Below are 22,367 nucleotides of genomic sequence, written 5' to 3' on the forward strand. Positions count from 1 at the left end.
CATATACAACAACAAAAATAACTTACAGTACTAGCATCCTTTAGTGTGGAATGTTCAAAGTATATATTTACCAATAACAGGTTGGAAAGTAGTTCTAGGCTCCATATCTTTGATAGAACTCGTTGCATCTGGAAATCTCAAAAGAGTCTTCGGAGAAATGATGATTAACGGCTTCCTGAAGTTTCTCACCATCTGCAAAGAATAATTAGAATATGATCTACAGGTAAGAGTGGTTTATATTTTGGGTATTTATTAGATATACCGATGCACAACTGAATTAAGGGAGTATCTAGAACTGGCTAATTCTGCAGTGAAAAGCAAAGTGAAAATAAATTACTTGAATTTACTTCATTTAAGACAGATCCATATATAGTAATTAGGCCATTTTACTGTGTATACATTAACATAAAGTGAGAAGGATTATCGGAAGGATTTTTTCCAGAATCTATATTTAATAAAGGCACTATACCATAATCGATTTAGAGTGTAATTACTATGTTGCCGATCTCATGATTTAAACCGAGGTTCTGCTTTCGAAGCAAGATCGCTAATTGTTCATGGATGAAATATCTTTAGCAAAAAGAGTAGATAATAGTGTTACCATAGAAATACTATTCCAAAGAGTGGTACTTAGGTCCAATTTATTCCCACGATCACTTCTTGGGTTTATAATTTCGAACGGGCAGAATAGATTTACTAAAAACATTTGAATCACCATTAGGAAACGTATTTCAATGAAAGTATAATGATAGAAACCCATGAGGTACTTTATTTTTCCCACAAATTTTGAACTCATATTCCCTTAGGATAAGCCCTTTAATCTTAGTGGCATGATAAAAATCCCAGCTTAAGAGAGGTACACACATGTCCAAAATTATTGTCGCATATCTATAACAGTCTTCTTGTGCGAATATAATTGCATAATGATATCGCAGGGTACTTTTAATACTGTTACTATGTGTATAATCGGGAAATGTATATATCTGATAAATTTTATTAAAAAAATATATAAATACGAAAATTAGAATGAGCACAGCAAAATTTTGCAAAATGGATAAGAAAAGTTTTTTTTCGTTATATTGTTCTTATTTACAGCTCTTTTGACATGAAATTTACCACACATATGTCTCTGCCAATTATACACATACTAAAAGTTTTAAAAGTACCCTGCGATATCATTATCCAATTATATTCGCACAACACGACAGTTATAGATATGCGACAATCATTTTGGACATGAGTGTACTTACTTATGTTCCAAAATTCCTTTCCAACGGGTTAACTGTTTCCCACGGTGCGGTCACAAACAATAGACAACGTCGATTTCAATATGAAAAAGGAAATTACAAAATACCACACCCCACCCTTCTTAAAACGTAAATTTCCAAAACAATGAGACATGTTTTCCCTTATTTTTAATAAGAAGTAACATGATAAAAGAAACTTAGCTCAGGATAGGTACTAACTATGTCCCAAAATTCATTCCAAACTGTCCAACGTTTCCCTGTGGTACAATCACAAACAACAGGCAACATCACTTGAAGATGTAGAAAGGAATTATAGAACATTCATCTCCTCTAAAATGAAAATTTTCAAGCACAGGGCACGTATCACCTCATTTCTGAGTTTATATACCGAGTTTCATCTTCCTAGCTTGACAGGCTCGTGAAATATTGTACTTTTTGTATAAATTTTGAACCTCTCTAACCTCCATGGAATAGGCTCTTTAACTAGTGATACGGTAAAAACCAGGTCAGAGTCGCTATCTACCATACTTTAAAATTTATTTCAAACAGTTCAACCGTTTCCCCATGATTCGATCACAAACAACTGCAAAACATCGCTTTCAACGTTAAGAAAGAAATTATAGAAAATGACCCCTCCCTTCCCCCTTAAAACGGGAATTCTCAAAAACTCTGGAACAAGGGTCCTTATTTTTAATGAGAAGTTTATATAGTATGTTTTCGTCTTCCTAATTTGTCTGGTTCGTGAGATATTCAGTGGGCATTTTCTTTCTGACCAAAAGTTTTAATTTAATTTGTGCAGAATTAGTCTTCAATATAACACATACCAAAAATCTTATAAAAAAAAACTTAGTTACGAAGATACAAAGTTTCAATGTAAAATGCACTGCTCAGGTCACAGCAATAGAACCAAGCTGTTTTGGCGTTACGTCACATATCGGGTCCCCTTTCTGAATCGTATTGAAAGCTCCAGGGAAGTCTTTTATAATGCAGTTTCTTAGTGTAAACTACAAATAAATTTCGTGGAACAGAAAATGAAAAGTAATAAAATAAATAAAATATCTATTGTATGTAAAAATAATGTATTATTAAGACCTATTTTCCTAGTTTAAAATACACTAAAAATCATCTTAAGTATGAATAAAATTTCGCCTCGTGGGGTCGGTTTGTGACCCGAACATGACATCAAGTTTCAAACAATACTCATTTACGTAACGATACTAAATAAAATTACTATCACAACAGCCTCTCTGTGCTTACACGTGTAGCTTACATTACAGCTTTTAAAAGAACAGCAAAATTTGGATGAGTACGTATATTCATAGACACTCATTGTGTTGTCCTGCTAACAAAGATAATGCTAGTTACATATATAAAGCGTTTAGTAAATCCAATGTATTGACTTTATTACTAAGCAATGATAAATGTTAGATACTTGGTTGTATAATCTTACAAATTAGTATACTGCAACTTTGTCCTTAGGTATTCAAGTATAATGAAATATTTGGTAGTAAATAAATAGACAAATAGTGTACTTGTTAAAGAAGTCTTACATTCTGCAACATTTTTATTCTTTGTTTCATTTGCAACGTCGTACACTGTTGAAGAACATTTATCGTTTCTTTCTCTAAGCTGTTTTCCTATTGAGTGGCGTAGACAGTTCTTTCTGAACCGAAAGATGACGTACAAACGTGGCGATCATTGATTTAAGTGCACAAGTAACCGAAATTCAAACACATATTTTAACTAGTTAGCATTAACGCATGAGCAAAAGGAAGTGTTTTCCGTAATCAGCTAGATCTAAAGTATTTTATAGTGCAATAAAAAAGTGGAAATGTTCATTATTTGTGTAAATTTTGTCTCCCTCCTCTTCCCCCCCTTCCTCCCGCCAAAAAAATAATTTCAATCGGTTTAGCCGTTTTTCCGTTATTCGATCACAAACAAGAAGAATTTTATTTTTATATCCAGTGCGTTCAATAAGTTCCGGAACTACCTCGAAATAACACATTTAACGATACCAGGAAAAGAATGATACCATATTAGTTTCCTACATACATCCCTCCCCCATGGTACACACTCATAGAAACAGTCGTAGACGCTCTGAAACGTTCAGCACTGCCGCAACATTCGCTTAAATTGATGCAACATCCTCAAAACGCCGCACATTAAAAGCAGAATTGAGCTTTAGAAAAGAGCATGAAGTCCCCGCTCCCGCATGTGTGTGGCGCTGGCAGAAATATATATAGGAAACTAATGTGGTAATACACTTTTGCGGGAATTGATAAGTATATTATTTCGAGGTAGTCCCAGAGCTTATTAAACGGACTGTGTATTACAAATAGATCTCCACTGAACTGTAAATGTCACTTAAAATATAACCTACCTGACGCCGAAGTAGATGGAAATACTGTGCAGGCGTGGTTGGATTTACTACTTGAATATTAACATCATCTCCGTCAGGTGATGTTTCACTAGAATCACTCAACTGAAGAAATCTTTCAATTCGGCTTGAGCTGTGTTCAGCACCAGCGCCATCATAGCCATGTGGAAGAGAAATTACCAGTCCGCTTTGTTCTAACCACTTCACTAAAATATAAGAACATTATTAATAATTTTAATTCATTCATTCATTTCGTCTTTTAAGTCATACATTTTGCACGATTACGTGCGTATGAATAAGACTCGTCAAAGGTACTAAAATATAAAATACGCAGTAATGACAAATACATACCGCTTGATTAAACTAATATGCTACATCTACAATATAAAAGCAATACAAAACAATATATATTTCTCAAACCATCAATAGACAAATTAATTCACAAATCTAAAAATTTATTAAAAGAATAAAAGCAGTGCTGCAACAGATATGTTTTCATTAACCTCTTGAACTCTTTCTGTTCTGTCCTTCGAATATACTGAGGAAGTTTATTGTACAATATGGTACCCATAAACATTGGATTCCTTTCATATAACTTTGTGCAGTGTTGTTTGCTGGGGATTTTATCCTTACGCCTGGTATCATATTTATGTGTTGATGGTGTGTTAAATAAGTCAATGTTGTTTTTGACAAAGAGCAGGAGTCAAAATATGTAAAGAGAGGGTAAAGGCAAAATTTTAAATTCCTTAAATATTGGTCTACATGTGTCGTTTATTTGGCCCCTGCTATAGTTCTTAAAAGCCTTTTTTTGAATCACGAACAATATATTACTTTTTCGAGAATTTCCCCAGAAGATTATGCCATATGTAACTAAAGACTGAAAGAGCCCGAAATACAAGTTACGAATCGTGTCTAGTTGTAAAACATGTTTGATTGATTTTAATGCATAGAACATTTTATTGAGCTTTTGGGCAAGTGAAAATATCTGAGTTTCCCAGGAAAGATTGTGATTTAGCCAGAGTCCCAAAAATTATACTGAAAACAACCAAAGATCTATTATACATTTTCTTACAAGCAAATTATAGATATGTATTTTATCTGTTTTCACATTAATAAGTTATATCTATAAGTACAATTTGATTGAACTAATTTTGGAATCATTATATGATAAAAAGATATGAACCAAAGATACATTTAAGATAAAACATTGTACTTACGATTCCGAATAAATCGAGTAGAAAAAGTTGCATGTAATCAATGCGTGCACAGTATACGGGGACGAGAAATTACGTTAAAATAAGTAAGCTAGAATAATATGAAGAATCAATGAAGAATCGAAAAGTATAAGATAATATGAACCTACCAGACTAAAGCAAAAATACCAATACGCAGTGAAAAGATAAATAAGTTAATAAGAAGAAAATGTTGCCAATTTATGTTATGCTTTTAAGGGCAAAAATATTCGAAGACTATAGTCTTAATCTTCTTTTTTTAAAAAGTTATTACAACGGTAACATGTGTTTATCATGTAGGCCCTATTTACTTCTTTTATCTTATTTAATATTTAGGGCAGAAATGTTATTTTGTCTAGCACTAGCTACAAATTAGAAGAAGAAGAAGAAGAAGAAGAAATGTTATAAGAAATGTCATGAATAATATTGATTTGTAAATGTTTTATTTTTCTTCGTTAAATGTTAATGTTTGTTTATTCGTCGTTAGGACAGTAATCTTGTTGCATGGTAACAGTTTTCGTTACCAGGGGTTTGTTTGTTAGTAATTGTCAAGATATAATTCAGCAAAACATCATATAATATAGAAGTATATTGAATTACTGTGAAGCAATTAATAATTATTTTGAAATATAGTGTTTTTAAGTGACCGAAACTAGTATGTAATCCTTAAGTAATCATCGTAGTAAGTAACAACAATCTCACATATGAATTTTACTTCGAGAGGTTTTAAATAAGTAAATAAATCGAACTGAAGTCGTATTGTTGATAGGACTATGCCAAGAATTGTTAAGAAAATCCTGGTCGATTTTTAATGTAGATTTCATTTAGGAATTACATTTCTGGGCATTCGGCATCTATGGACACAATCCTTCAAGTAAGAGGGATGATCTGGGGAAGTGGGGAAGGAAGAAAGGATTAGCGAAGGAAGGAAGAGGCTTGGGACCTTTATGTTAGGTACCATCCCGTCATTTGCCTGGTGTAAATGAGGAAAATATCACTCAGGATGTCTGGCCCGAAAAGGCTTTTACATCTTCCCGACCAAGTATCCCCACCGAGAATCGAACCCAGGACCGCTTGTACCAAACTTGAGAACATTAGCGACTACGTGGGGCCACTAATGGAAATATAAAAACAAAAAATTACAAAAGAATAGTTGTTCTTATTTTAGATGTTGATCGTTGTAGTCTTTTAGATGCTTAACCAAAACACATTAGAAGCTGAATTACGTACAATAATAATAATAATAATAATAATAATAATAATAATAATAATAATAAAATATAAAAACACTCATCTATCTTTCACAAATCCTGTATACTTAGCTATAAGTTTTATTGCAATCCCTTTGAAACCTGTCTTGCAAATTGACGTATTAAAATGCAAGTTATGGGTGAGAATACGAAAGTTACAAAAAGGAAAAGGAGAAATTTGTGTTAAAATTAATTTTGAAGATGTTTGTGTATTTGTGATATTAATTCAATATAGAATAAGACTTAATTCAGGTTTCATTTATATTGAAATTACAGAAAAGCATTTCGAGTCATGATAAGTTCCTTCTTTAACACGTTCATCTAATTGCTTTCATATATAGGAATCCTGGCTATTATTTAATTTTTAATTAGCGTGAGATAATCATAGTATAAGTGGAAAATTTGAATGATTATACTAATAACTAACATCTGTCTGTACATTTTAAGTAATAACTGCTTCTCTGTTTCGCATTTACAACGATATTGAAGTTCTTTTTTTTTTATTTTTTCTCTTCTTTTCTTTTACTTTTCTTCTTTCTGTCTGAGGATGATCAAGAAACAATCGAAACTTAGAACAGTTTATTATTAAGGGTTTCTTACATACGTATTCGTATATGTATGTATGTATATATAATGTAATTACAAATATTAAAATATTATTGATTTTGACCGCTAACTTACCTTCTCCACCAGTAATTATCGTGTCAATTGGAATTTGGGCTCCGTTGGCAAAATCTCCAAACTGAGCTTCCCACATAATTAAATTGTTCGGACTTTCAATGCTCATACCATATTCAAACGCCAATACAGCTTCCTCTGACAAAATGCTGTTTGCTATCTAACAGAAAATTATAGAATTTTAATTTGTGCTAAATGAAGTTTCAGTGAAACATGCTCAAAAATGATTATACGACAAATTTCTTTATTTTTGTTTGTTTGCTTTGTTTAGTTTTGTTTAACGTGTCTTTGAAAAGAAAACTACAAACTCTCGCCTATATTCTTAATGCTTTTAATATATGAATCGGTCATTGGTAATAAGAGATATGTTCTATTTGAAATACATTGCACATATCCCCTTTTAATAATGATCGATTCATATATAAGGTTATACCCATAAAAAAAAAGTGTCAAGAAAATAAGATAGAAATCACTAATGGAAAACACAAATCTAAATTGTTTACTACTAAAAGTCTTCAAACATATAAAGATATATATAATTACAATCGCGTTTACAGCTACAAAAGAAGGCTTAAATTGGATATTACGAACGTTCAGACGCTTTTGAGTATGTCTCAGTACTACTTGAGCGACGTTATTCAAAGTTGTTGCAGGAACTGCTTCACATTTGTTTCAATTTCTTCGCGAAGTTCTGTCAGTGTTGCTGGTTTTTGAGCATCTTAATGCGACTTGCCACTGCCATTCACTTCCATTTGGAAGAGAAGCATATGGCTAACATGTATTAAAATGTGCATATCTATCTATAAATAAAGATATATATATATATATTTGTCATTTTTATATGTATATATATACATATATACGTACATACTTTTTTATTTGTCGTCATTGTTTCATTTATTTTCTAAATAATCTAGTCTTAGTCATTTCAAAAATTTTATAGTAAGTCTCGTAGATTATTCAATATATTCTATATTTATTTCCATCAAGAATTTAAGTATATTTACTTAAAACTCTGAAATTTCTCCAATAACTATGCCTCGTTGAGAATTAGTATATCTACTGTATCATTAAACGCGAAATAATCGAGTTCAGAACTTACAATAAATGTGGGAGGAGGGGAAAGAAATAGAGCACCAATCCGCTAGTTCTAGTAAATAAATTAGATAATTGGATATCAAACTTAATCAGAAAGGTTAGATCAAACTTAATCAGAAAGGCGACAAAAGTCTTGCCTTGAAAAGAAATATTGAATACTATATTTTATTCTTCGTTTGCTATCTGGAAATTAAAAGAAAAATGACAGTAATTATGTTTTATTACTTTTCGTTTTCTTTTGTGTTACGAAAAATTTGATTTTCTGTAGATAATAATGGCAGCACCTTAATAGTTATTAGCAAACAAATTGTTGTAGTTGACTTTCTGACTTTATCACAGAGGTCGGTAAGAAAAGATAGAAATGAAAAAAAAGTTACAATTTTTAAGAAGTAAACCACACTAAAAGCAATTTATGAATAGGAACATATACAATACACATTGGCAGTACAATCATTAAATTTTCACCATGCTAAATAGTTCAAGAATATATTATTCACTAAATTTTCACCGTGCTAAATAGTTCAACAACATATCATTATTTTATACATTACACTCAGGCTGCATTTATACAGTTCTTTGTTAGAAAACTTTGGGGAAAACATATATTGCTTTTGAAAATAGGAAAATTTTTGAATTCGTGGATAGATAGAAAATATATTAGCGAAAGAATTTTCATTAAAGGAAACAATATTTTTGAATAATAAACAATAAAGAAAAATATAAAAAAGAGAGAAATCTGAATAAAATAAACTTACTTCCAAATATCCCTTCTGATTTGGCACTAAATCATTCAATGGGATATACAATTCATTTGTCTTCTGATCGACTAGCATCGCATGTCTCTGAGAGAAAGTTCCTCTACCAACATCTTGACCACTTACACGCACGTTGAAGCCTACGAAGAAAACATTCAAAAATTTAAATTCATTAAAAAGATATGCATGATCCTTCAAACCAATGTTGACTTGTTAGGCACAAGAAATTTTTAGTAATATAAATACATGATTTAGAAAGCAGCAAGCTTGACAAAATTTTATTTCGAGTTGACTGTCGAACTCCGATTAGCATGTCTTTACCTCACTGCTACCAAGCAATAACAAATATATAGAAATAGTGTTACGTCAGAGAGAATCCCTCTTCTTGTTCTAGTACGGAAGTAATTAGCTATAAACACACTGAAGAACTCAAACTTAAATATAAGGCAACGCTAGTTACTTCTTTTTTAAAATATAAAGTTCATTTTTAAAAACTAGGCAAACTCATACCTGAGTATTTCAAGGCTAATAGATGTGATATCTTATTGAGATTTCCAGTATCCGCTCTGACACATGAATAATTTCAATTTTTTTTTCCTTTCTTTTTTAAATCTAAATGTAAAAATTATGTAATGGATCTCAATCATATTTTACAACATATTATTACCAGCTTTTATGTAAAAGATTTGAGTACTTTTAATTTGGTAAAAAGTAATTAATCTCATTTAGATTTTGGGAAATTCTTTAGCTAAATTTTTTTTTTTTTTTTTTTTTTTTTTTTTTTTTTTTTTTTTTTTACTAAAGTATGCGATGTTACAGTTGTTTTTGAATATATTACCGTCAGTTGGGGTGACTTTGGCACATTTACCAAAAACGTACTCCCAAACACAGCATATTTTTTTGCACTTGCTGAGTCTAGTGTGTGAAAGAGATATTATTCTAACAAACCATCTGCATTTATACGGATCAAGATGCTTTTTTTGCAGTTCCACACACTATTTAAAAACACCTAAGGAAAACGTCATTTTTCAATGGCTGCGAACTTCAGAGCCACACGTCACACCACAAAAAAAAAAAAAAAAAAAAAAAAAATCCGTTACAAATTTTGCATGGTTATTTATTTAGCTGCTCCTTTCACAGTCCCAAAAGTACGAAATTGTTGCATACAAGAGTGAGCATGTACATCGTACTTTTTGAACCGGGATGCTTTGGTATCCTTTGAACTAGATTAACCTTTTCTTTAGCATCCTCGGAAGTTTAGCTAGACTATTTTTTTCTTTAATGTTGCTTGTTTGTAGCACTTTCAGCCACAAAGGTCAGGAATAAATTCAAGAGCAAGTAGAGTCTACATTAGTAAAGTTTTTACGAGAAAGAAGATTTGGAAACTCAAGTGGTTTTAGAACTTCACGAAAAAAGAAACGACTCATTGTTGATCCAGGGAAAAGTGTGATGGCTGCAAGTTTTTCAGGCACAGACGAAGATGAAGATTTAAATTTATCTTCAGATAATCAGTTAAATGATGATACTACTGAAAATGAAGCCACAGCATGGAGACCTACCAGTATGAAGCTCGAACAGAATTTAATCATCTTCTTGGGAAATTCGTTCTAGTGTCATTCAAAGGGGGTAAAAGAAATGCACAAACCTAAAAGTATGTTTGTGTCACCAGAGAGACCCTTGAGGACGAAGAACTTAGGGTTACAGGATAACATTCCAGCATACAAAAAATGTGTTCAGTATTGTTGAATCAGATCAATTTACAGTTGGACTACATGATATACTGACAGTATTACCTGATCCAGTTTTCCAAAACCAAAGATTGGCACGGGGAAGATATGAATTTCCAATGGACATTGATGTAGCAGAAAAGTGACTGCTTTTGTAGTCCGGGTTCTACTTACTTTTTTGAGGAGAAAGGATGGGTACACTGCTGTAGCCATGCGCTAGAATAATTGTTTTGTTTTTCCTTCCTTAGTTCAAGGTCCACATCTCTGTACATATTTTGTGCATAGAAATTTTCTTTCCCTCCCTATCAATGTACTATATTCCTTTGTAGCATTTCTACATTTGTCTAGAAGCACAGTAGAGCACTCAGTGCAGTACATTAAATTTTAATTGTCATAAGTGATATGAAATTGAAGGTGCCAAAGTCACCCCAAATTCGAAAATCTCTATAACTTTGCAGTAAGCCATCAGAATTACATGAGAGTTTTGACTTTGGCACCCTTATGATGTCCTCTGTTCATTTCTGCAAAGAAAAGAGAGGGTGCCAAAGTCACCCCAATACCGTTGTAAGATTGGCATGGTGTAGTTATTTCTTTTCCTGGGTAATGAGAAGTCCTACTTTTAAGACTCGGATAGCCAATGATACAGTAGCCTTCCCTCAGTATTTATGTATAACAAACAATGCAATAGTTTTATCACAGAAAAAAGTTATGAAAAAAGTATGCATGAAGTATGCCAAAGTCACTCCAAGAGACGGTACTTTACAGTGAAATTTTTCTCTCTTAATAAAACGTAAAAATTTAGAAATAAAAACTACTTGAAATAGACCTTATATTTGGACGAGATTGATAATTAAATATAAAACACTGTCATCTTGCACCGTATTAGTCTATTAAGCTTAAAAATAATTAAAAAAAACTAAATTAAATAATGGATTACCTTGATATACAAGATAATAATACATACCTTGATATAAGAGAGATCCGAAAGCCAAAGCTTCTGCCGTTGACCAGTCAAGTTTAGTTCCTTCAACTATTTTATTTATTCTAGCACTGACATGCGTTTTTAGAAGATGGGGGTGAATATTCTACAAAACAATATATGTAATTTTATAGTTTACGTGAAAGTAACAATATATCAATTAAGATATACATACAATAAAAGTACAGGGTGACATATATATGTTACGCATGGGTTTTAATGCCTCATATTTTGTTTGGTAAGTTATTAATAGAAGTTTTTCTTTTTCAGGATTGTAAAGGAATCCTGGGAAATTCATCATGGAGAAATTGAGTCCTGAACAACGCACGAAACTGATTGAACTGTATTTTGAAAATCAAAGATCAATCATACTCACCCAGAGAGCATACCGTCGACACTTCAATGTGCGCCTGACTTAACTGCTCCAGATTTTTTTCTTTGGGGATATCTCAAATAACGTGTATATGTCAACAAACCAACAACCATCGAGCAACTCAAAAACTACATAAGGGCAGAGATCCGTGCGTTACAGTCAGCAACTCTTCGTAAAGTTATGGACAATGTACTGAAAAGAGCCAATCTTTGTGAGGCTGCAAATGGCAGACATTTGAAGGACATAATTTTTCACACATAGTGTTTTCAAATCTCCCAAACATGTACTTCTTTCCTGTGACAAGAATAATTACTTGCATTTACAATCACAAACGTTATACACTGTTTCAACCCATGCGTGCCATATGTGCCACCTTGTATAAGTATTAAAAAAATATATATTTTATATGCTTATTCACTAAAGCAAACCTAATTAATAGAATGGTAAATTTGGTTATTATGTTTAGTTGGTTTACTTAACCATATAATGCGATACTTTAACTCAGAAACAAGGCTGATTTCAACTTGCCGTGTCAGACGGTAAAGTAGCTAGATCAAGCCTTTGGCACACAGGGTCCCAGTTTCGATTTCCGGTGGGAAAGCATTGAATTTAGAATAACAAATACATATAATACACTGAATATAAAATTACAAAATAATGATTATGATACGAGAATAATATTAATAGTAATATATCATCTATAACATTACTTACAAAATCTTTGTGATATTCTACGGATCTTATTCCTATATACTTAAACAGATCAAGTACTAGTATTGGATACAACATTATAAAATTATGGTTCTGATATGAGAATAATATTAATAGTAATATATCATCTACAACATTACTTACAAAATCTTTGTGATATTCTACGGATTTTATTCCTATATACTTAAACAGATCAAGTACTAGTATTGGATACAAAATTATAAAATTATGATTCTGATATGAGAATAATATTAATAGTAATATATCATCTACAACATTACTTACAAAATCTTTGTGATATTCTACGGATTTTATTCCTATATACTTAAACAGATCAAGTACTAGTATTGGATACAAAATTATAAAATTATGGTTCTGATATGCGAATAATATGAATAGTAATATATCATCTACAACATTACTTACAAAATCTTTGTGATATTCTACGGATTTTATTCCTATATACTTAAACAGATCAAGTACTAGTATTGGATACAAAATTATAAAATTATGATTCTGATATGAGAATAATATTAATAGTAATATATCATCTACAACATTACTTACAAAATCTTTGTGATATTCTACGGATTTTATTCCTATATACTTAAACAGATCAAGTACTAGTATTGGATACAAAATTATAAAATTATGGTTCTGATATGAGAATAATATTAATAGTAATATATCATCTATAACATTACTTACAAAATCTTTGTGATATTCTACGGATTTTATTCCTATATACTTAAACAGATCAAGTACTAGTATTGGATACAAAATTATAAAATTATGGTTCTGATATGAGAATAATATTAATAGTAATATATCATCTATAACATTACTTACAAAATCTTTGTGATATTCTACGGATTTTATTCCTATATACTTAAACAGATCAAGTACTAGTATTGGATACAAAATTATAAAATTATGGTTCTGATATGAGAATAATATTAATAGTAATATATCATCTACAACATTACTTACAAAATCTTTGTGATATTCTACGGATTTTATTCCTATATACTTAAACAGATCAAGTACTAGTATTGGATACAAAATTATAAAATTATGGTTCTGATATGAGAATAATATTAATAGTAATATATCATCTATAACATTACTTACAAAATCTTTGTGATATTCTACGGATCTTCTTCCTATATACTTAAACAGATCAAGTACTAGTATTGGATACAAAATTATAAAATTATGGTTCTGATATGAGAATAATATTAATAGTAATATATCATCTACAACATTACTTACAAAATCTTTGTGATATTCTACGGATTTTATTCCTATATACTTAAACAGATCAAGTACTAGTATTGGATACAAAATTATAAAATTATGGTTCTGATATGAGAATAATATTAATAGTAATATATCATCTACAACATTACTTACAAAATTTTTGTGATATTCTACGGATTTTATTCCTATATACTTAAACAGATCAAGTACTAGTATTGGATACAAAATTGTAAAATTATGGTTCTGATATGAGAATAATATTAATAGTAATATATCATCTACAACATTACTTACAAAATCTTTGTGATATTCTACGGATTTTATTCCTATAAACTTAAGCAGATCAGGGTCTAGACCAGTATCCCACACGGTCAGTGCTGCTGGTGCTGGTACAAATCCTGACCATTGTTTCTTTAAGTGATTAGCCTGGAATATGAAACAAAAGAAATATTAATAAAGTTAAAATAAGTTATGCTTAGTATTTTTGTTTTTACACAGTATAAGCAATGATTAAATGTGTATGAAACTTTATATTAGTAGTTGCCATATTTACTACATTCTATTGTTGTCAAGAGAACAATTATGGATTATTGATGCATATTTAATAATCATTGTAAATTCTTAAAATTATGAAATCACTAGCAGCGTTCACCCCGCTTCGCTGCGGTCACCCCGGAACGCAATAAACTTTGTTACTTAGATAATTTTTACTTTTTCGCTTTCAAGTGATATGATAAAAACCATAGAAGATTGCAGTAAATCTTAACATTATATCGCCTGTCATTTATGTTAACCCGCCCCGCTTCGCTGCGGTCATCCCGGTGCTGGCATATTGTAAAAGTGTCTGTAAAAATAAGCAAATCAATTAAAAAATTTTAAACAGAAGATTCAAGCTATTTTCCGCTGTATATCGCCTGTCATTTATGTTAACCCGCCCCGCTTCGCTGCGGTCATCCCGGTGCTGGCATATTGTAAAAGTGTCTCTAAAAATAAGCAAATCAATTAAAAAATTTTAAACAGAAGATTCAAGCTATTTTCCGCTGTATATCGCCTGTCATTTATGTTAACCCGCCGAGTGACACGGTCATGCGGGTTGCATATAAATACGTTTATTTTTACCTATGATGAACTAATAACAAAGGATTTGTACGTTATGGACACTTGAATGGTCAATTATCTCAAGACACTGGTAATTAAAAATTAAAGTGATATGATAAAAACCATCTAAGGTCCAAATCCTAATAACCCCCCAAAAATGAAAGAAATTGGTTCAGCCGTATTAGCGTGATGAGCGGACAAAGGATTTTGTACGTTCTCTTTTATATATATAGATAGCAATAGTTATTTTATTCTTTACTTAATGAAAAACCTTACTAATATACAGAGTAAATATACCTATGATAGATATTAGATTTTATAAGTATGCGTGGGCCTTTAAATATAGGTTATTTAACATTACAAACAGTTGTTCATATATGACAAAAATCGTTTAGAAAGTTAAAACTTTTTTATACAGTAGTTACCATTTGAAGATTTATCAAAACAAGTTGAAAAATTGGTTAATTGAGAATATATTTTATAAAATTAAAAAGTTATGAAATGTAACTAAATTGTGCCGTGATTTATAACAATATATTTTGTATTTATTGTGGTGCAGTACTCATATGTTAATGTAATGTTGTCTATTGTTAATAAAAGTTAAGGAAAATTAAATATTTTATTATATAATAAAAAATATAATATGTTAAAGTCAATTATAAGATTTCAAGCAGACATACTGTAACTTAGTAACGTGAAAAATAATTAGATTATACTCTTATATTAATTAAACAATGTTCGTAAAATTACAATGTTAGTTGTTACAATATTCTTAATAATAAGATTCTAATGGGTTAACATGATCCACTTTTCTAGATTATTATTATGTGGCAAGGAACAACTTCAGCAATAAAATTCCAATATAATATTTTTTACAGAACGTACAGTATGTATAAATTCAAACAACAGAAAGTTTTTTACAATGTTAAAAATAGACAAAGGTAATCACGAGTTATGTCAAAAGTGTTTTTATATTAACGTTATTCGAAAGATGGAAAAAATTAAAAAGGTTCTTTCGTGAACTATAAATTAATTACTAAAAGGAGAATATATGTGTACAAAATTTTGTTACAAATTTAATAAAAAACATGGATACCATTTAAAACTAACTCGATATTGTTGGAAAATTAGAAATAAAGTAAAATAAATGAATAAATAAATATTGAATTAACTTGGATAAATCAATTTTCAGTATATTCAAAAATGACTTGCAGTGGGAACTATGAAATTACTTTCTAAACTTGAAATTTGTACAAGTTTTTATGCAGGAGTGAGAGAGTATTTGGCTGCTCTGGGAAGCGGATTGGGTGGCGTAGTGGTTAACACGTGAGCACTGTATGCTGAAAATTCCGGGTTTGAATCCCGGTTTAGTCAAATCGCTTTCACTCTTTGTAATTTATTGAATTCACACGTACAGAGAATTTGTTGTGCAAAAAGCGAGTTTAAATCGGTTGTTTCCTCCTTTCATTGATATATAAATGTAGAATGTCTGACATATGAGGGCTTTCTGCAACAGAGAATAGATTTATATTTATTTGCACGAATTCAGTATAAGTGACACAAAAAAAGAGATACGCGGGGAAAAGAGCAGAGCATGTTGACTACTTGGGTGATATGCAGGCACATTGCTCGTTCATGCATAATAACGAAAACCTAAAATATTAACACATATGTTTATATCAATGTTTATACAAGGTTACCAAACGCCCTCTTTTTCCTTGACATGACTCTTTTTCAAAAAAGAAAATTAGCGATCGGTTGGATTTCCTACCACAATGAAATTGTCCGGGTTTTCCAACAATTCTACCATCTTCGACTACAAAGGAAGTGCATAATAAATAGTTGAACGTAGCTTGGAAGATGCTTGTCTGCTAATACTGCGCACGAAAGAGACAGCTATAATTTGCTTAGTAATAACATCTGTGGATGTGTATAGCGAGAACTGACGATTATTGTTTAAAATATCTTAAAGTTGTGCAAAGCAGTATAAAAAAAAGTCATTTCAAACATAAAAGGTACGTATACTTGTTTACATTTTGTAAATAAATATTTTTGTCAAATGTTTTCTTTTTAACTTCATGGAATTTGGTAATCATGTATTTGTATGTATTATAAATTAGATATTAGTATTGTTATTCTATCACTAAAAGATACCTTAGGAATATAGCTGTCTGCTTGTTTAAAATTTTCATTCAACCAACTTGCGTGGCTGCTGATGATAGTGTTAACTTCTTCTTGACTAATGATTCCCTTGGAAATGAGTTCTTCAGCGTACATATCTGGCACACTCCTGAAAAGCCACATTATACAGCATCAGTATATTTATCTTACTCTTAACTTTGGTTTTGAATTCACAAAATTATACTAGTAAACCTACCTTCTTGAATTAATGATATTGTAAACTGCAGGATTTGTGAAAGTAGGGTCGTCTAATTCATTATGTCCCCATCTTCTGTAACAATTTAAATCAATATACACATCTTTTCGAAACTTCCTTTGATACTCAACAGCCACTTGAGTTGCCTTCACAACCATCTATAACAAAATAATAATAATAATCTTGATAAATCCAATATTCGAACAGTTCTTAGAAATTTAATTAACAATTAATTAAATGTTAAAAAATATTTTCTTAATGATTTTCATACTTTATAATTTAGGAAAGTAAGTTACAAATATACTCACATGAGCATGAGTATGTAATTTTTAATGTAATACAAAGTTACAGTTAAAGTATATAATTAAAATATCTATATGAATACTTTAAACTCTCTAAATCCTCATTGAATTCTTGCTTTCTTAAAGTTAAAATTTTATAGATGTCTTTAGTTCTTTCAGTGTGTTAGTATCCTAACGATCATGTTACATACCTGCTATTTTGATTTTGACATATCCACCTGGGTTCCTGAGTTCTAATCATTTGTAAAGATGAGCACAATAAGTTTCGAAACTGTTCAACATGTTTATTATTTATTTTACGTGAATATTATATACTTTTTCAAATTGGACGTACATTTTATAATCTATTGCTGAGTCCGATATCTGGGGCACACGTAATGAACAAAAAAGTATTAAAACTATCTATTGTGACTATTGTTTTTGCACTGAACAACTGAAATCAGCCTGAATGAAATGAAACTATTTCATTTGGTGATGTCTACTGAATATTACCTCTGGAAAATCCCCATTCACGTGAATGACTGGAGCCGAAATCATTTTTGCTAGATCCGTGCAGTATCTAGAAGAACGTCCTCTGTCTGGCGGTGTTGTATATCCCAGTTGATTGTTAACAATGAGATGAACTGTTCCTCCTACTTCGAAGTGTGGCACAGCCGTCATGGCTAACATTTCCTGATTTACTCCTTGACCAATAAACGCTGCGTCACCATGTGTCTGGAAATATATATTAATACTACAGATAAAAAGTAAAATAAATAAATAAAATAAAAAATAAAAAATGGATATAATTTGCATTGAAAACAAGCACATATTCGAAGTAGTTTTCATTCTTTGAAAACGATGGGCGATTTCAATGTTATAAATAACTTCAAATAGTTCATATATATATATATATATATATATTCGGAGTTACTTATAAAATTGAAATCGCCCATCGTGTTCAAGTAAAATGATATTAAAAATGTAAAAGTGCAAAAACAAATTAGATATGGTATGTAAGCATCATTGAAATGATATATAAAGAATCGAACCAATAATTTGAATAAAAATAATAAGTTTTTTCTGTATCATTGTGTTACTAAATCCTCATCGCTAATTATCACAGAATCGATTATATTAACAAATTCTGTAGAGTTTTTAATATGATGTGTTGTTTCCCACAATTGAACTCAGCAACATAGTCAGATATTTGCTAGTGTATAAATAGCTGAGTTTATAGCACAGACAATCAATCGTAGTGGACTTTCTTTTGTATAACTTTTTGGAGGTATATACAATTGAGGAGAAACAGTACATTTGCGAATTAAACTTGTTCAAAGAGATGATATCCGAATGATCCATGATGAGATCCATGGATCCATAATCCATGATACTTGCGAATATCTTCAAGAAGATTTTTTTTTTTTTAAATTATAGATATCTCAGTGAAAATTTTGTGAAATATGTAAAGTAGAATATTATTTCTATAGTGCTTAAGGAGTGAGGTCTATGTTTTTTTCTCAGAAGAGTTTTATAGGAAGGAAGGAATCTTAATAATGCATCAACTTTAGCAAGTTTTAGACATCACTGAAGAAAGTGTCAAAGAACACTGAAATGATTAGAATGAGACAAAAATCGAGATTTAAAGTAAAAGTGTTCCATTTAAGTTATGTATCCAACAACATCAATCAGCAATTTTGATTTCCTTCTCTGTATAACAGCAGAAACTGCATTTTAATTGTTTACTTAGTTCGGTAGTTATTTACAAAAGGAAATGTAGAGTGTATATATCCACTTCTGCTAGTAACTGACAATGAAATAAACAAGTTTCTCAATAAAGGAAAGTCATCTATAAAGGAAAAAGACGTAAAACTATACAGGTATTTCTGAAAAGCATACAGTTTTCATATTGGCTTTTCACATTTTCATGATAAGAAAAAACTTGAAAATCAATGTTATGCAATTACATTACATTATTCACCGTGCATGTTATGTATTACATTACATTATTCACCATCAATGTTATGTAATTATTCACTGTGCATGAATCTTACCTGCACATTAAGCACTTTATCGCTCCATCTACTTGTAGGGTTCATTGAATAGTCTCCATCTTTCAGTGATTGTTGTCGTCCTCTTGTTTTCCCCATTGATACTGGATCCGAAGCCTGTGACATTGAAATGGATATATATATATATATATATATATGAAAAATCAAAAATCACTGTGAACTCTCCAGATACAAAATTTAACTACTGAAAAAGATTTTTAAAAAGCTCTAAAACTATAGAAAGATAGAAAGGAATTTTGTAGATATTGAGTGAGTTTCAAATAAATAAAATTCAGAATATAAAAAGGATATGTGTGATTTCAAAAATTTGTTTGTACGATTTCTTTACATGCAAGCATATATACAGGATGATAAGAAATTATTTGAAAAAATTTTGGGAGCTAATTCCGGACACTGAAACCAGCAAAAAAGTCCTCTGGAACTTTGGTCAGTGAGGGATAGTTTCGGCGATATGAGGTGCCGAAACCCTGGGAAAATTAACTTCAGAGGGCTTCAAAAACAACGCAACGTAGAGAGTGCGGTAACATGACCCTCGAAGTCATTCCTGCTCGATTGAAAAATGTATGTTTCAAACCTCCGCAAGATGATTCCTTAAAGGAATGTAAGGATTAGTTGCCAGGTTATAGGGAATCCCAATGATCCTTTGGAGAATCCCTCGCACACATCTTGCGGAGGTTTGAAACATTAATTTTTCAGTCGAACAGGAATGACTTCGAGTGTTATATTACCGCACTCTCTACGTTACGTTGTTTTTGAATTACAACCCTCTGAAGTTCATTTTCCCACGGTTTCGGCACCTTAATCGCCGGAGTTATCCCTCACTGACCAAAATTCCAGAGGGCTTCTTTGCTGATTTCGGTGTCGGGAATCAGCTCCCGAAGTTTGTTCAAATAAATTCTTATCATCCTGTATATATATAAGTGGCTCGGACAAGACAATGGTACGCGCCACTTCCGGTGAAACTGGGTGGGATCGAACCACCGAACACTATGTATATAGTTTAATTTTAGAAATGTAGGAAGCTTGATTGGTATTTAGCATTGTCTTTTCCCGAGCCGCTCATATATATATATATATATATATATATATATATATATATATATATATATCCCCGAGCAGTGTATGTGTGTGTGATTAATCTTTTTTTCTAATTTTATATTGTCAAATAAAAGTCTGCATCTTATGTGCTTCAGATTTAAGATGTAACATAAAAAACGTTGAAATAAAACAAAATTACCAATCTCAATCTTACATTATAAAAGAATTTGTGATTAACATTCAGTTAGAACTTGTATATGATTTGTACTTGAAAGAACTTCAGGGAAACAATTTTTGTGCATTTGCATTACTATAGAAGATATTCAAATAACATCAGACTTTGTTAATATGCAGTGTACAACACAAAATATAATATCGAATATTCAGCCCAGCTAGATATAACCATGTCTAAATATTAACACTAAAGAAAACAGAGTAATTTACGTATGATATATAATTATTTTAATTTATAATAGAATAAACTTATATTAATACATAGCGTACAACACAAAACATAAAATCGTATACTCAACGAAGCGAGAGTGGGAGCGCGGTGGCTCAGTGGTAGAGCGTTCGCCTCCGGTGCTTGGAGTCCCTGGTTCGATCCCAGCTCGCTCCGTGTGGACTTTGTGGTGGACAAACACCATGTTCGTGGGTTTTCTCGGGGTTCTCCCGTTTCCTCCCACTTTCTTCATTCCACCATTTCACTCATTTCTAATAATCACCCTCTCCTTTAGCCTAACCGGCATAATCGTAGGACGTAAAACTCAAAGATTTCATTTTTTCAAGAAGCGAGATATAACCATACCCAAATAAGCATACAAAAATCGAAACTATTTATGCATAACAAATAATTCTTTTAAGCAGTAGAAGAGACTTAATACACAGCATACAACACAAACCATAAAATCGAATACTCAACCGAGATATAATCAAATCCAAATAAGAATAAAAGAGCAAAAAGAATTTATGCAAAATATATAATTATTTTAAGTTAGAATAAAATATTGAATTATCATATAAAATACGTAGATGTTAAAATCGAAAAATGTGATTCTAAAACTATACAATAAAACAGTAATAGATAGAACTCATTAAAAGAACTCGTGAACATGAAAAATTACACAAAACTTGCATTCGTGTATTAACTTTCATGGAAGCAACGAAGTACAAATGAAGTATGTAGTAGAAAAACGGTTAGAAAATCTACATTTAAAAGCATTGGTTGGCATAATTTCAGACATATATGTAAGAGTACTTAAATAACGTATGTTTCAAGTTTCAAATTAAAGTAACGTTAGTATGTACAAACACTAGCACTAATTAATTTACTATCTTATACAAGTTGTCAACGTTTATCAATTATGTTAATTTTTTAAATCTATGAAAAGTTAGGACAACACAGAAGCGCTAGTAGCTTTAAGAATTGTTACCCAAAAGTTCTAGTCAATTTTTACATTATCCCGAAGTTCCTAAATGCTGACGTACCCCGTTGTATTATAAAACATGGATATGATATTTTCTGTATTACCTCTAAGTGTGAGGGACATGACAGCATGGTTACATGAAGGGATTTTCCATTGATATCCAAGTCAACAGAGGAAGCTATAGAAAACAAGAATAATGAATAGGTAGGTAAGAAATATAAAAAAATAAAAACTTAATTTGAAGAGAATACTTAAGTAAATAAAAAATAAATAAAATAAAATAAAATAATTAATAAACTCTAATATACTATTAAGTACTATGTAACTTTAGTGTGTTTAGTAGATATTGATATCAACAATTTTACTATAACGTGAGAGTAACGTTTA

General features: G+C 30.9%; 1 protein-coding gene across 1 annotated transcript in view; it reads right to left on the reverse strand.

Annotated features, from left to right (window-relative positions):
* Window positions 1-22,367, reverse strand: part of LOC145664043 (putative 2-oxoadipate dehydrogenase complex component E1 homolog) — an 86,761-nt gene that overhangs the window by 8,876 nt on the left and 55,518 nt on the right. The window contains exons 6-16 of the mRNA XM_081730367.1: window positions 22,085-22,158; window positions 19,498-19,611; window positions 17,957-18,178; window positions 17,163-17,320; window positions 16,940-17,075; window positions 13,982-14,113; window positions 11,329-11,449; window positions 8,638-8,777; window positions 6,788-6,944; window positions 3,628-3,830; window positions 72-192 (exon numbers count right to left, since the gene is read on the reverse strand). Coding sequence (XP_081586493.1) covers window positions 72-192; window positions 3,628-3,830; window positions 6,788-6,944; window positions 8,638-8,777; window positions 11,329-11,449; window positions 13,982-14,113; window positions 16,940-17,075; window positions 17,163-17,320; window positions 17,957-18,178; window positions 19,498-19,611; window positions 22,085-22,158 — 1,578 coding nt within the window. The remainder of the gene's footprint in view (window positions 1-71; window positions 193-3,627; window positions 3,831-6,787; window positions 6,945-8,637; window positions 8,778-11,328; window positions 11,450-13,981; window positions 14,114-16,939; window positions 17,076-17,162; window positions 17,321-17,956; window positions 18,179-19,497; window positions 19,612-22,084; window positions 22,159-22,367) is intronic.

Source organism: Thermobia domestica, chromosome 11 (assembly GCF_964235325.1).
Source record: "Thermobia domestica chromosome 11, izTheDome1.hap1.1, whole genome shotgun sequence".
NCBI classification, from domain to species: Eukaryota; Metazoa; Arthropoda; class Insecta; order Zygentoma; family Lepismatidae; genus Thermobia; species Thermobia domestica.